Source organism: Grus americana, chromosome 23 (assembly GCF_028858705.1).
Source record: "Grus americana isolate bGruAme1 chromosome 23, bGruAme1.mat, whole genome shotgun sequence".
Classification (NCBI taxonomy): domain Eukaryota; kingdom Metazoa; phylum Chordata; class Aves; order Gruiformes; family Gruidae; genus Grus; species Grus americana.
In genome coordinates, this window is record NC_072874.1 from 1,496,961 (window position 1) to 1,509,605 (window position 12,645).

At 47.9% G+C, this 12,645-nt stretch overlaps 1 protein-coding gene across 5 annotated transcripts in view; it reads right to left on the reverse strand.

Annotated features, from left to right (window-relative positions):
• The window catches only part of CSMD2 (CUB and Sushi multiple domains 2), a 302,978-nt gene that overhangs the window by 120,068 nt on the left and 170,265 nt on the right, over positions 1-12,645 (reverse strand). For 3 of the 5 annotated variants that reach the window (XM_054802277.1, XM_054802276.1, XM_054802280.1), the window contains exon 13: positions 10,382-10,564. The exons of the other annotated variants lie outside the window; for them this stretch is intronic. In XM_054802277.1, the coding sequence (XP_054658252.1) occupies positions 10,382-10,564 (183 nt within the window). The remainder of the gene's footprint in view (positions 1-10,381; positions 10,565-12,645) is intronic. 5 annotated transcript variants of the gene reach the window in all.

Consider the following 12,645-nt stretch of genomic DNA (forward strand, 5'->3'; position numbering starts at 1 on the left):
CCCACCATCACCCTTCGTAAAATCCATTACTTGGAACATGCGTCTCACCAGTTCCTGGCAAAAGGACATCGCGCAGGGGATGAGACAGGGTTTAGTTTGGCATTTATATGATTATTTGGTTCAACGCTCACCCTCCCTCTGTTATTTTCCCTCTGTCTTCCTTCAACGCTTAATGGTTTCAGATCAAATAAGATGGACGTTACCATGACATTATCAAGGCTAAGAGCTACACAATCTATTTCCTGCTCTCAGCAAAGAGAACAGATTAAAGAGAAAACAAACTGCAAAATATCCTCAGGATTTTGGCTCTTTACTAGATGCTGAAACATCAAGGGATGCTGTCAAATAATTCTGTCAGCATAAGCTTGGTATAATCTGCCTAGGAATAGTCATTGAAAATAAACGCATTCACACACAGAGAAACACCTCAGTGGTAGGAACCCCTCACAGGAGCTGGGTATCTCCTATAAATTGTTAAATCCAAAGCGGTAAATTAGCATTCATATAGGACCTACAGTATCACACAGCCAGCAACAGAGAGGTACACAGTCGCTAGCGCAGCTATTACGGCACAGCGCTGGCGGCTCAGTTCAGGAAATAACAACAAAGAACTCGCTGACAAAAGAAAGAAAATCAGAGTGAGGGAAGAATGTAAAATTAACCTTTGCTAGATAAAACAAAATGACAGATTAAAAGACTAACGGATAAAAACCTCCAAAAGTCTCCACTGCAGGGAAGTAAATGACAATTTCAATTTTCCATGAAATAGCACGTGTAGGAGACAGCCAAGTTGCAGGCTGTAGGACAAACGCCACCGTCCCACATGTCCACGTCCCGCGGCAGGGCACCAGCGCACGAGCTGTCCTCGGTGCAGCGGGGAGCTCGGCTTTGCCTCCCAGAGGGTCACATCCAGCCCAGGAAGCGAGAACTGATCCGGAAGGTTCATTAACAAGATCGCGGTGTCCGTGACATGTAGAGTTTTGTCTTTTTAAGCAGGAGGGGGTTTTCTTCGGGGTCAAAGGGGGTTTCTGGTCTGGGGCTGCACCGGGATCCACGTCAGTCTCTCTGCTTTCTCCGAAGTGCTTTGCTGGACACTCGGATAAAAGCAGAAGCTGTTTAACAACATGTCACAGACAGGGAAACGCGCTATCGGAACGAAGATGATAGTACCCAAGGAAGATGAAAGACAGCTGAGTGCTACCTGTCTCATGCCGCTCCGTGCATCCGAGAGAGTCAGGAACGAAGCGCCCCAAGGAGCGAGCAGGCGCTCGGAACACGACAGGCAGACAGAGGTCAGCCCTGCCGCCCGTCCATCGGGATCACCGACGGAGGAATACCCGGGGCTCTGAGACTGAAATTAATACTTATCATTGTTGTTCTTAAATGTTACAAGAGGACAGTTCGTTATGTGCATAGCATATGTTCAAATTTATAAGCCTATACTGATCTTTGTCAATAATTGATATTACTGTTCAAGTACTGCAAAAGCAGTAAGAAAAATCCCTTTATTAAATACAGCAGAATCAATCACAGCAAAACTCAGCAGAAACACCGAGTACCTACCGAAGCCAGCGAGACCCACATCACTAACCAATGAGTACACGGTATTTATTCAAGTCATCACAAACACTATCAAGATTCCGCCTTTATTTAGAGCAGTAAAACAGCGAACAAACAGCTCATTGCTTCTCGTCTTAGCAGGTCGAGTGGGACACGTGGCTGTGGCACGAGGGCACTGCCCTGTGGTCCCAGAGCGCGATGCTCACGGCTGAGCTGAACACGGAGGCATCCGTCGTTTATCCACCAGCACCGCTGCTTCTTCCTGTGCCGTCAACCAGGAGCAATTTCTGCACTTGTCTGGTCAGTCCAAGCAGAACTTGCTTCTCTTTTCTTCTGCCTCCTCAGAGACGGTCCCGCGTCTCCTGCGAGACATGCCTGGTGGCCCCGGACGCTCCATCGCTGCTCATCCTGCACGTGAGAATCCAGGGCCAATCCTGGGGAGGGGGCACACCGGCAACGCGCGGGAATGGGAAAGGCAGCAGGTTCACGAGCTGAAAACCAAGCAGGGAATCACTGTAACAATTTCAGTCTCCATGGAAACAATAAGAAATCCTGACTTCTCTCTCAGCTTTTAGGTATCATTCCCACAGATTCTGACCACTTGGGAGAGAGCTTGAAGACAGTAACGGATTTTCTGCCTTACCTTTCCTATTTAAGAAGATCCCTCCTCTAGGCATAGCTTGGTGATGGACTGGAAAAATAGGACCTCAGCAGGAACCCGGTTAGTAACCGGCATGCCTCACTCGGGGAAGCATACGTCCTGAATAGCTAGCAGTGCTGGAAGCTCAGGGCATTGCTCCAGCTGCGAAGCAAAGCGCTTTACATTTTGTATTTTCTTCTTTCTGTATCTGCTGTTTCAATAAACACATCTGCATCACAATGCATTTTCCTTCTTAAAACCCTGAGGCACCGACAGGCAAGTAGGAGGTGAGGGAAAGGAGTCTAGAGCAAATATTAACTGGGAGAACTTTTTTGTATTTCAGAGCAACAAACTCTTCAGCTTACTCTGATGGAGTAGCTGTCACTGCCAGCGTGCGGCTAACCGGGGGCGGGAGAGCAGGTATGTTAAGAATAATGAAAAATAGGCAGGGTTTGGGGACCAGATCTTGAGGAAAATATCACCAGTGAACTTAGACTGTACAGGAGCCTCTGTGCATGTGGAAGAGCGCTACAATACCAAGGCAGGTTTCATTTCTACCCACTCAAAACTGGAACAGTGACTGGTTTACCAGGGATAATAGAAGTTTTTTAAACTTACTGGAAGATGCTGATCCCCACTAGGACAGCATTAGGCTGCTTGTCTGCCAGGGTGTCGCAGCCATCTGTTATTCAGGAGGTGCTCCAAGGCTTCTGCACAAAGACAAGATCCTTTCCTGTGTGCCCCTGTTTATTTTAAGGGGAACTCTCCCCCTCCCTGCAGTCTCTCTTGGGAATCGGTGGCGGCGTCCACAAGACGACAGAAGTTTAATTGTCACTTTTTGGCAAAAGCCCCAAAGCAGTCTCGCGGTCTTGTTATGTACCCTTCCCGATTTGGTCCTTCGTGGCTTAGCAGAGCATCCTTCCTCTGCTGCAGCGCTCGGAGTCATCTGCCAACTGCTGCGACACATTCGTCTCCTGCGGGCTGGAAGCTGCTCACGCAACAGGCTGGGACTTGACTTGACTTTCCACACAGTCCCACGGTCTCGGCACGCTGAGTGCGCGACAGACGACGGCTGTAACCCCAGAAAGGGCGAGGCACCCCTGAAACGTGCAACTGCAAGCGGGGTGACGGCAGCTGCAGGTTGCTGCAGCAGAGGATGTGCGGGCGGGTTCAGCCACACGTGAAGCTCTGCTTGTGAGGAGCAACAGAAAGAGCCTTAAAGACAAACTTGCACACATCGACTCTGCCTGCAAACGGGACATGTCTCATTGCAGCTTTCTCAAACACCAACCCCACCTGTAAAGCATTAAAGTAAAATATAGCAGGCGTAAGGGAACTTCCCTGCAGACCCCACTGAAGATGGCAACGTAACGCACGCTGCGTTCCCCTTTGCTGGATACGGAGATAGGGGAAGGGGACAGACAGTCTCCTCGCCTGATAAAACCAGTAAGTGTCATTCGGATTCAGACTCGTGTAAAGAGAAGCAACCCATCATGCCGAGCAACTGCTGTCAGGAATACGGACAGATGCTTTGGCACAGGACAGCTCATTTATAGCAGCATGAAACCCTATCAGGGTAACAGTTCAACTGACTCAATCAGTAAAATAACAAGCATGGAGACAACCCAATAAACTGCATCCTCCCGATGAGCGCTGAGAGAGCAGCTGGGAGCACCTCCGGCGAGCTGCGTGCGCAGCGAAGTGGCCTGACCCCACTGCGAAGTCCTCTGCCCCGGCTCTCCCCACGCGCGGGCTCTCCCTGCAGGAGCAGCATCCCTGCTGAGGATGCCAGAGCTGGCCACATCTGCTGGATCACCACCACAGCCTCATCCTGCACCCTCTGGCCTTAACACTGCAACCTTCCTGCCGAACCAGGCTGGCTGCACGAGTACCCCAAGCCCCTAACAATTTGTTAGGGACCAAGAGAACACGAGGAGCAGCAGCTCACAGCAGGAGACTCGCTCTTCTGGCTCTACAGCCGTTAGACGGAACTCACTGATAAAGTAACACCAAGGAGGAAACGGGCTCTGGTTTGACCCAGGTGGACCTCAGCCTTCCTCAGATATTGACACCAAGGGAAACCTGGCAAGAGAGCCGAGCAGCGGCATGCTGGAAGATGCGCAACTTCAAGGACGAGCAGAAGGGACTGGTTAAGCAGCCCCCTTGGAAAGTCACAGCAAGGGAAATGGAAATCTTTCAGATAAATTACACCAAAAAAAAAATGCTTGGGGAGTTCATGGGGGACAATCAGAACACAATTCATTACAATTAAGAAGGTGCTTAAGTGCATTCCTGCTCAGTACAACACTTAAGCATGTATGTCTACTTAAGCAAACATTTAAATCTCAGCGCTTTGACAAACTGGGGCTGCAATGCAGAACAAGGGCTTTGAGGGAGAGTGCCCTGCTTAAAATTAAGAAGGGAACGGTCTTACACGGCTGCAAGCGTGAAACAAGGTTGTTAACAAAAGCTACAAATCCCACACGTACATAGAGATCATGGTAATCCTGCCTTCATTTAATTTGCTTCCCTTACTGCCAGAGGAAGACTGGATCTCGGCGGCTCAGGGGAACAGGCTGCAGATAAGGAGCATTTCACCGCCGATTTGCTGCTCCGAACCCAGCTCGGATCAAGGGCAAGCAGGAGGTGTTAACGGGTCCCTGAAGGACACACATCTGTTGCACACGTGCAGAAACCATCTAAGCCCTCAAGTGGCCTCAGCAGGGAACGAGCCCCTTTCTTGGCAGGTTTTCAGCTGCACGAGTCCAGGATGCGACCGGGTGCTTTGCAGAGGTCAGAGTTGGCGTGTTGTGGTTAAGGGTAAGGTTAGCTACCAGCTCCCTTTCCCAAGCCATCTGGCAGAGACAGTTAGAGTGTCTCTCTGCCATATATATCGGGAAAATTGTATCAGGGTGCTTCATAAAAGCATTAATCAAAAAAATAAAAAACCCACACACATCAAAATAGCTTGGAAATAAAAATTAGTAGAATCCCTACACTTCAAAAATCCACTAAAAGCAACTGCATCTACAAGCAGATAAACAAGACCAATGTCAGCTAGAAGAAAGAAAACCTGTTTAGAGCAGGAGGGAGAAACATTTTGTGGGTTAACATAAACTGTTCCATCAGCACTACAAAAAATAAGAGGTATTAAGAATAACAGAAATAATAGGAAGAGCACACAAAGGATCAGGTTTCATCAGAAGAACGAGAGTCTATGCTACAGTTAAGAAGTCTACACAACTCCCCCATAATGAAAAAAGTATCAATTCCTTTAAAAGAAAACTTTTGGGTATTTCCAATTAAAGAATTAATGGATAATAAAGGATCGTTCTGATCATCTTAACCACCCACCTCCTTAATACAGACGATAAACCGACTCCTGGTTCCCACAGGTCTCCAGAAAGGAGTATCCGATCTCGATCTATCAATGTTTAGGTAGGGAGAACCCATCGCTGCCTTCAGTAGGCTGCTCCATGGGTTAACGACTCTCTCTGTTAAGAAGCTATTATTTTTAAAAAGGAAAACTATGCTTTTGTCACTGCTAACTTGAGACACACTTTTCTCCAAATTACTCTTCATAGGGAAGACTCCATAGGTTGCTGTGAATAGTGGGCAGGAAAAGAAGAAAAGAGAAGAAAGAAAGAAAGAGAAAGAAAATAATGACCAATTGACAATTTAATTTAGAGCTAAATGAAAACCTCGTCAAGTGATGTGAAATTACATGGTTCTGTTCAGTCCATTGCTGGGAAAACATCTATTGCACTTTGCATTTCCAGCTACTAATCCTGAATGTTTGTACCAGACAGCGCGCACAAAAGGTTAGCCACTCAGCTCAAAACTAAAATTTGCAATCTTTACAAAGAGGAGCGAAGATTATTCAGCAGGTATAATAGGCCAATATGGAATTAACAAAAAAAAAAAAAGGGAATAATTACCACTAAGGAGAAGAGAGCTTTTATACTGCTATTAAGGAAAATCAGATGTTTAAAAGTCTGGAAAAATGCACCAAATCATGAAGCCTCCGAAGAGGACCGCTGTGTTAGTGCCCTACACCTGCGTGGAAGGCCGGGGGTCCTGGGCCGTGCCCACCTCCTCCTGGAGCCGGCTCAACGACAGCTCTCACCAACGCCAAGGATCTCGTTGGTGCCCAGTTCAGTCCGCGAGAGGCAATGCCCCGTTCGCAACGAGACAGCGCAGATCTCCAGCGTTGGTGGGCACGGCAAGCGCGAGCATGTCGGAGAGGAGAAACGGGCTGTGGGTGAGGTCTTCAAGTGAACAGGAAGGGAAGAAAGCATAACATCTGCTCCAAAGCCAGAGAAGAAAACACACAATTTAACATAATTTGAATTGGAAATGCTTTGGGAAATGCAAGACCAAGAGCCCTGTGACGACTATCGGACACAACGTGCCCGGAGGAGAGCAGCAGGACTCAAACAGCACAGCTCACCTGACAGCCCCTCCGTTTAAACACACACACACACGTATTTATCCCCAGCCTTCGTGGAGTTGCAGTCAAGCGACGCCAAACAAATACCCCCCGGTTCAGTGCCGAAACCTCCACCCTCAGGTTTGCTCGATGCAATCCGAATGCACGTACTGGTTTATTTCCCCGTGTTTTATTCACCTGTAGGACACAGGACGGGTCCAGAAAACTTGAAGTTTGCAAGTCTGAGATCAACAAACTAAACTTGTATCAGAAAATAAGTTGTTTTCAGACACGACTCTCCCAGAGCAACTGGCAGAGGATAGTTAAAACAAGGCAACCCCCTTTGCCTTTATTCAGCGAGCTGGTTACAAAGGACGTACGTTGTCAGGACGGTTTACGCCACAGTGTCTCACGTAAAATGACGGCACTCTTGGCGGCAGTTAACCATTCAGCTAACGGTGCGGGACTGAAAACTCAGGAGCTGTAGGTCACAGGCTCCCAGGGACAGGGCTGCAGGCAGGAGGAGGAGGAGGGAAGGGGGGGAGCTGCTGGAGAGGAATAGCAAAGGACCTTGTAAGACTTACTGAACGGCAGCAGAAGCCCTCTGAGAGCACTACCCCCTGCAAAGGGGATGTTAACTCTTCCTTTCCTTAGCAAGGAAACATAAACCTCGTGAAACAAATTTTGGTCATTGAAAATGTTTTGTAGCAGGGCCTTCCATGCAATAGTTCACATAAAATTCAGATAATGAGTTTTTCCCTCCTATGCGTGAATATGTTTAAACAGTAATTCCAACCCTGTATTTGAAAGTTATGGCACTGCTGAAACGCCCTGCTCCCCGGCTACGGCTATCCAGACTTTCATCATCCTTCTCACTGCAGTATCTGAACAACTCACCGGCCTCCCGTTACAGTGTAATTATGGGCTGGTTCCCCATACATAAAAGCTGCTTAATCTCCTCAGCCACAGGTAACTGTAGACTTCAGTTTGAATATTATATCCCTTATGAGTTCCTACCATCAGAGCACAAACTTCATCTGAGCAGCACGATGGTTTTCCGTAGGTAACGTTTATCCGCATGACATCCCCTAAGCCCATTTTGCTGTCCTTCAAGGATGCAAGACGACTGAACATAGCTCTGCACGAAAGCAACGGCTCGGGTTATCCTGGGTTATGAGAACTGCCTCAGCCTTTCACAGGTGCCGCAGTTCTGTAACTTTGAAAATGCAAGCGTCAGAGTGAACAACAGTAACTACAAAGCTGATTCTACGAGGTGCTGCAGAACAGGGAGAAAGAGAGGTCTTCAGGATCCAGTCATCACCGATACCCAGACACCCACACCGCACAGAAGCGGCCACCAAGCTCGGAGCACAGACAGACGACCGTGCTGCCCACCCAGCTGCAGTACTACAGGTTCCCAGGCTCCTGCGTAGCTGTTTCAAGTATCTCAGATCAGCAGAGATAATCTGAACATACACAGCAACGCCAGGGATACCTTGCTTGGTAGGGGGTTTGCAGAAGACATGCACTAAGAAGTCTTGCAAAGTTTTTCAAGGGCCCTATGTGCTCACCCTGGATGGTTGAGGGATGCAATGACAACAACGAGGATGAAGATGGAAGCTCTGATATCATGAAGGCACACAGACAGTCATGAATTAAGAACCCGTGGCAATAAGCAGATGCATTACTTAAATGGTTTGTGTTGCTTTGTCATCGAAGCCCCAGGAAATGAGTTCTCCACAATAAATTCTGTCTGCTCATAAATCATGAGCTTGGGACAGCAGGATGCACCACAGCGCGCTGTTTAATCTCTGTCTGCATTCGTCACGCATTTGCAGCCAGAATCAGCAGCAGTGAATTGTTTGCATAGTCCAACTAGCAGCACATAAATCGGGTTACCTTATTTTCCCACCTCATGCCCAACACATACAACAGTCTTCCAACACTTAGAGTTGTCACTAATCCCACTACAGACTTCATGCCAGGTTACACATTTTGTCATCTCACCTCTTCTGAGTCATGCACACTAATATGATGCTGTCTAGAATAAAGGCAGGGGAGGTGTAGAGAGGGCTATGAAATACTTTTTCCGCTACCTACATGTTGCTTATCCAAAGGGCCGCAGAGAACAGAATACAATGGAATTATTTTAACTAAAAGATTCATGTCTGTGCTATGCTTTGCATGGACTGCTGATTGGGGCTTCATGTGATGCCCCTGTTCGGTATATATCTACAAAAAAAATAATCTTACTTTACTGGCAAGTCTCCTTTCTATACTACTGTGATCGAATCCTCTCATCCTGGGCACAAACTATGGGTTTAGCTTCACTGCAAACTGTCAGCAAGAACCTCAACCAAACCATCAGCACCTGAACTTCTGGGAAACAAAAAAACCCAACCACCTAACAACTTCTGACACTAAACACAGAAACAGTCTAACACCTCCCACTCCAAAAATAACCAGAGAAACTCCATTTTCCTCATCAGCATCTTTCGCTGATTTGCTTAGAGAAAACCGAGTAGGGAGGGAGTCACGGCGTCTGGAAAAGGCAGAACTCACAAAGTGATTGCCTCCTGTCCCCAAACAGACAGGCTCAGACCCTCAGAGCTTAAATTAGTGTTTGAAAAGAAAGGCACTTATTGAATCTTCTCCCCCATTCTCCCACAAATTGCCCCTGCTTCTCCCACAGCTCCGAGGATCCCCGACTCAGCTCTGCAGTAAGAGGGTTCACCCCCCCAGCTGCGTAACCTCTCTGGTACAGACCAAGCCCTGCCACGCTCCGAGCGCGCGCTTCGTACTGGAGCATCTACCACCAGCACGTCTCTTTATCTGCACACTGAATAGCGCTTTAAAAAAATAACATTTCTGTTCTCTCTGTCCATTTTTTCCCCACACTTTTGTCCTCTGCCTGTTGCTCAGCTGAACCTTCCTTTGGTAGGTTTTTTTATTAGGTTCAGTCTCACTCCCCTACACCACAGTGTCCACTCAAAAGCACAGACTTTAACATATCTAAATAAGCGGAGAGGAGACAAAAAGAAGAGTTTGCTTGTCACAAACTGGGGAAAATATAGATAGTTTTGTGAGTTTTGGTAATGTTCAAGTACAGCGTTGTTTCTGAGTGAAGGTTCAGTGAATATAATAAAGCTGATTGCCTAGTGCATCTTCAAAGGACAGCGAGGCCATTAACACCCAATGGGGACGGTGCACGTAACTCCCATTGACATCTGAAAATGTTATCCTTACTCACTACTGAGAGCATAATATCCTACTTCTGCTGAGAACTCATGCAACAAATTAAAAACTGAGGTCCAGCAGCAGGGAGCCTGAATATCGTCAGATAAGGAAGGAAAATTAAGTGGCCAAAAACAGAATCAAGTTTTAAATTATTTTTTTGTGTGTGTCCGTGCCTCCTGTTCTGGACACCGAAGCCCTACTTTCTCTCCAGAAGGGATCCGAACCAGAACGCCGGGAGGGCGGAGGGGGAGAGCGGGGAGAGCACACGGTCCCAGCACAAGCCCAATTCTCCAGCTGGGCGCTGCTCCCCGCTGCACGTCCCTTCTCGGCTGAGAGGAGCCAAACCAAACTCTGCCCACAGCTTTGGGTAAGCGAAGCTGCAGCTCAGTGCCATCTCTGCCACCGCGAGTCCTTGCCCTGTCCCGGGTACCAACCGCAGAGCACAGACCTACTGTTCATGTCACCACCTCACCACACAACGAAGATACTTTAGAGCCGTGTCCTCACTGACTTACAAACACAAACTGGTTTCTGAGCAGACCACTGGCTACTCTTTTGGCAGGTAATTGTTTTCTGTCCCTTCAACTCAAAGGCGGGCTGGCACTCAAACTTCAAACTGTCCCCGTGGCGAAACGTGGAGCCTTCTCTCCTGCCGTAGGCTGGGATCCCCGGGTCACCGCAGCTCCCTTGGTCAATCTCTGAAAAAAAGAAAACAAAAGTTGCATGGGGGAAGGCTCTGACGCCGAGCCGGTGCAATGCCCGCCGCGCATCTGTGTGCTGCTCGTCAGGCAAAGCCATCGCGTCCCCGAGGGAGCGCGGGTCCCTCCGCACCACCCCACGCGGGAGGGGGTCAGCAGCCGAGAACGCAGCCGAGAGCTGTCTCTAACACGGGAGTTTTACTGCTGTCACTCTCCTAACCGCTTCCTCACTCTGAAATTAATCACAGCTAAATGAAAAATACAGCGACACCCATGGAGATCCTCATCTGCTTTAAGGATGTCTGAAGCAGACAGACCGCGGGCCACTGAAGGGGACCTTCGGCAAAGGGGACGCGGTTGGGGTGCGTTTGCTGGCTTGCGATGTCTGCTGCCTCTCCCGCCTTCCCACCCCCATTTCCATTTCTCCGTGGTCGTGAAGCAGAGAGCAGACACCTTATTGCACGGAAACAAACGGCCGATCTCTTGCTGCGCGTGTATTTGGAGTTCAGGTAAATCACGGACATGATTTTCTGTTATCCTCTGCTCCGTACAATTTCATTTCAAAAGGGCCCCCTGCTCTGTATCACTATTAGCTACAAAACTTCATTCCTTTACAGCCTCCTTAGCGCTCCCACATTATTTATCTGCATCACATTCATCTCGTCTTCCACGTTCTCTAGTTTTTATCCCCATCATCTATGATCAGCCTCGCTGTCTTTTCTCCCCGTTTTCAATTTCTTACACCAAATTGGAAACTTCTTTTATGACATTTTCTTTACAGAGGAAAATCGCATAATCCGAGATTTGCATTACTCCATCTAATATTCCAATTTGGTTTGAATAACAACAAGCACCGCATTATTATTCTGACTTCAGGCAACTTGGATACAGGTGTATTTTGAATAGAAGCCACAACAAGGCACCTAGCTTCTGCTACTGCTGTATGCATCTTGAACTAAAAAGTTACTGCCAGGTAATGAAGCATCCCAAAAATAATTTAACATAAATTAATATTAAAGTTTTATGAAATAGGTTTCTTTTTCTGCCTGTCAGTGAAAACAGTTTCCCAGGATTTATGTATCTTCCTGCAGACTTTGAAAATCTAAATCTTAAATGATTTGTACTTGCATATTAGGGACAAAAAATAAAACAGTCCAGATATTAAAGTAGCATGGAACTGTACATTAATCTCAAAAAAAAAAAAGTAGGAGACAGATAGTGCAAATCATGAAAAAGAAATTCAACTTTAAAACTCAAGAAATAGTAACAAGATCAAGGGGTAGCATGCATATTTTAAACACGTATCATTGTGTCCTGACAGAGACACAGGAAAATGATAACACTTTCTGCTACAAGTCAACAGCCTTTAAAAATTAATTTTTGTTACTCCTTTCCTTCCCACACCTTGAAATCTTGCAATAGAGCCCTAGGAGAGGACACCGATGGCGAGCTGTCGCGCAGGGTGCGTTTCACCCAGCGTCTCCAGGTCCTGCCATCACTGACGCCTGCGACACCGGGCGCCCTGGGGAAGGAAGCGTTGAACGTCCCGGTACCTGGTGTTTGCTCAGAAGGAGATGGACACTAACAGACGTCACTCCGGCCGTCTCCTAAAACAACGCGCACAGCGTTAGGGGCCAGGGTGAGCAACGCGCTCCTCTCCCAGCCCAGCACTTCTCAGGATGCTCCTCCACTGAGCAGCACGGAGCTCTAACACACAGAGGTGCAGCACAATCCTGCCCACACCTCGCTCCAGAGAGGGAGCCCTGTCCTCCGAAAGCCCAGGGCAGTTTGGCCACCAGGTTCAGCAAGGCTAAAGACCTGAAGATCTTCCCTCTGCCCGTGTCTGTGGCTCTGGAGACATGCTCAGCAGCTCCAGCTACTGCAGAAGCCAAAGGGAGCCGCAAGTGCTCAGCACAGTCGTTGCTTCTGTAAAACGAGGACATGCTCAGGCTACCAGGTACTCAGAAAAAACCGCAGCCAAGCAAAGAAAAATAACTCCCTTTTGACCCTCCACTGAGAAAGAATAAAGGTGAGAGAGACGCTCTCTGATTGACTGGGCTCCCCCCTCGCTTGTGAGCTTC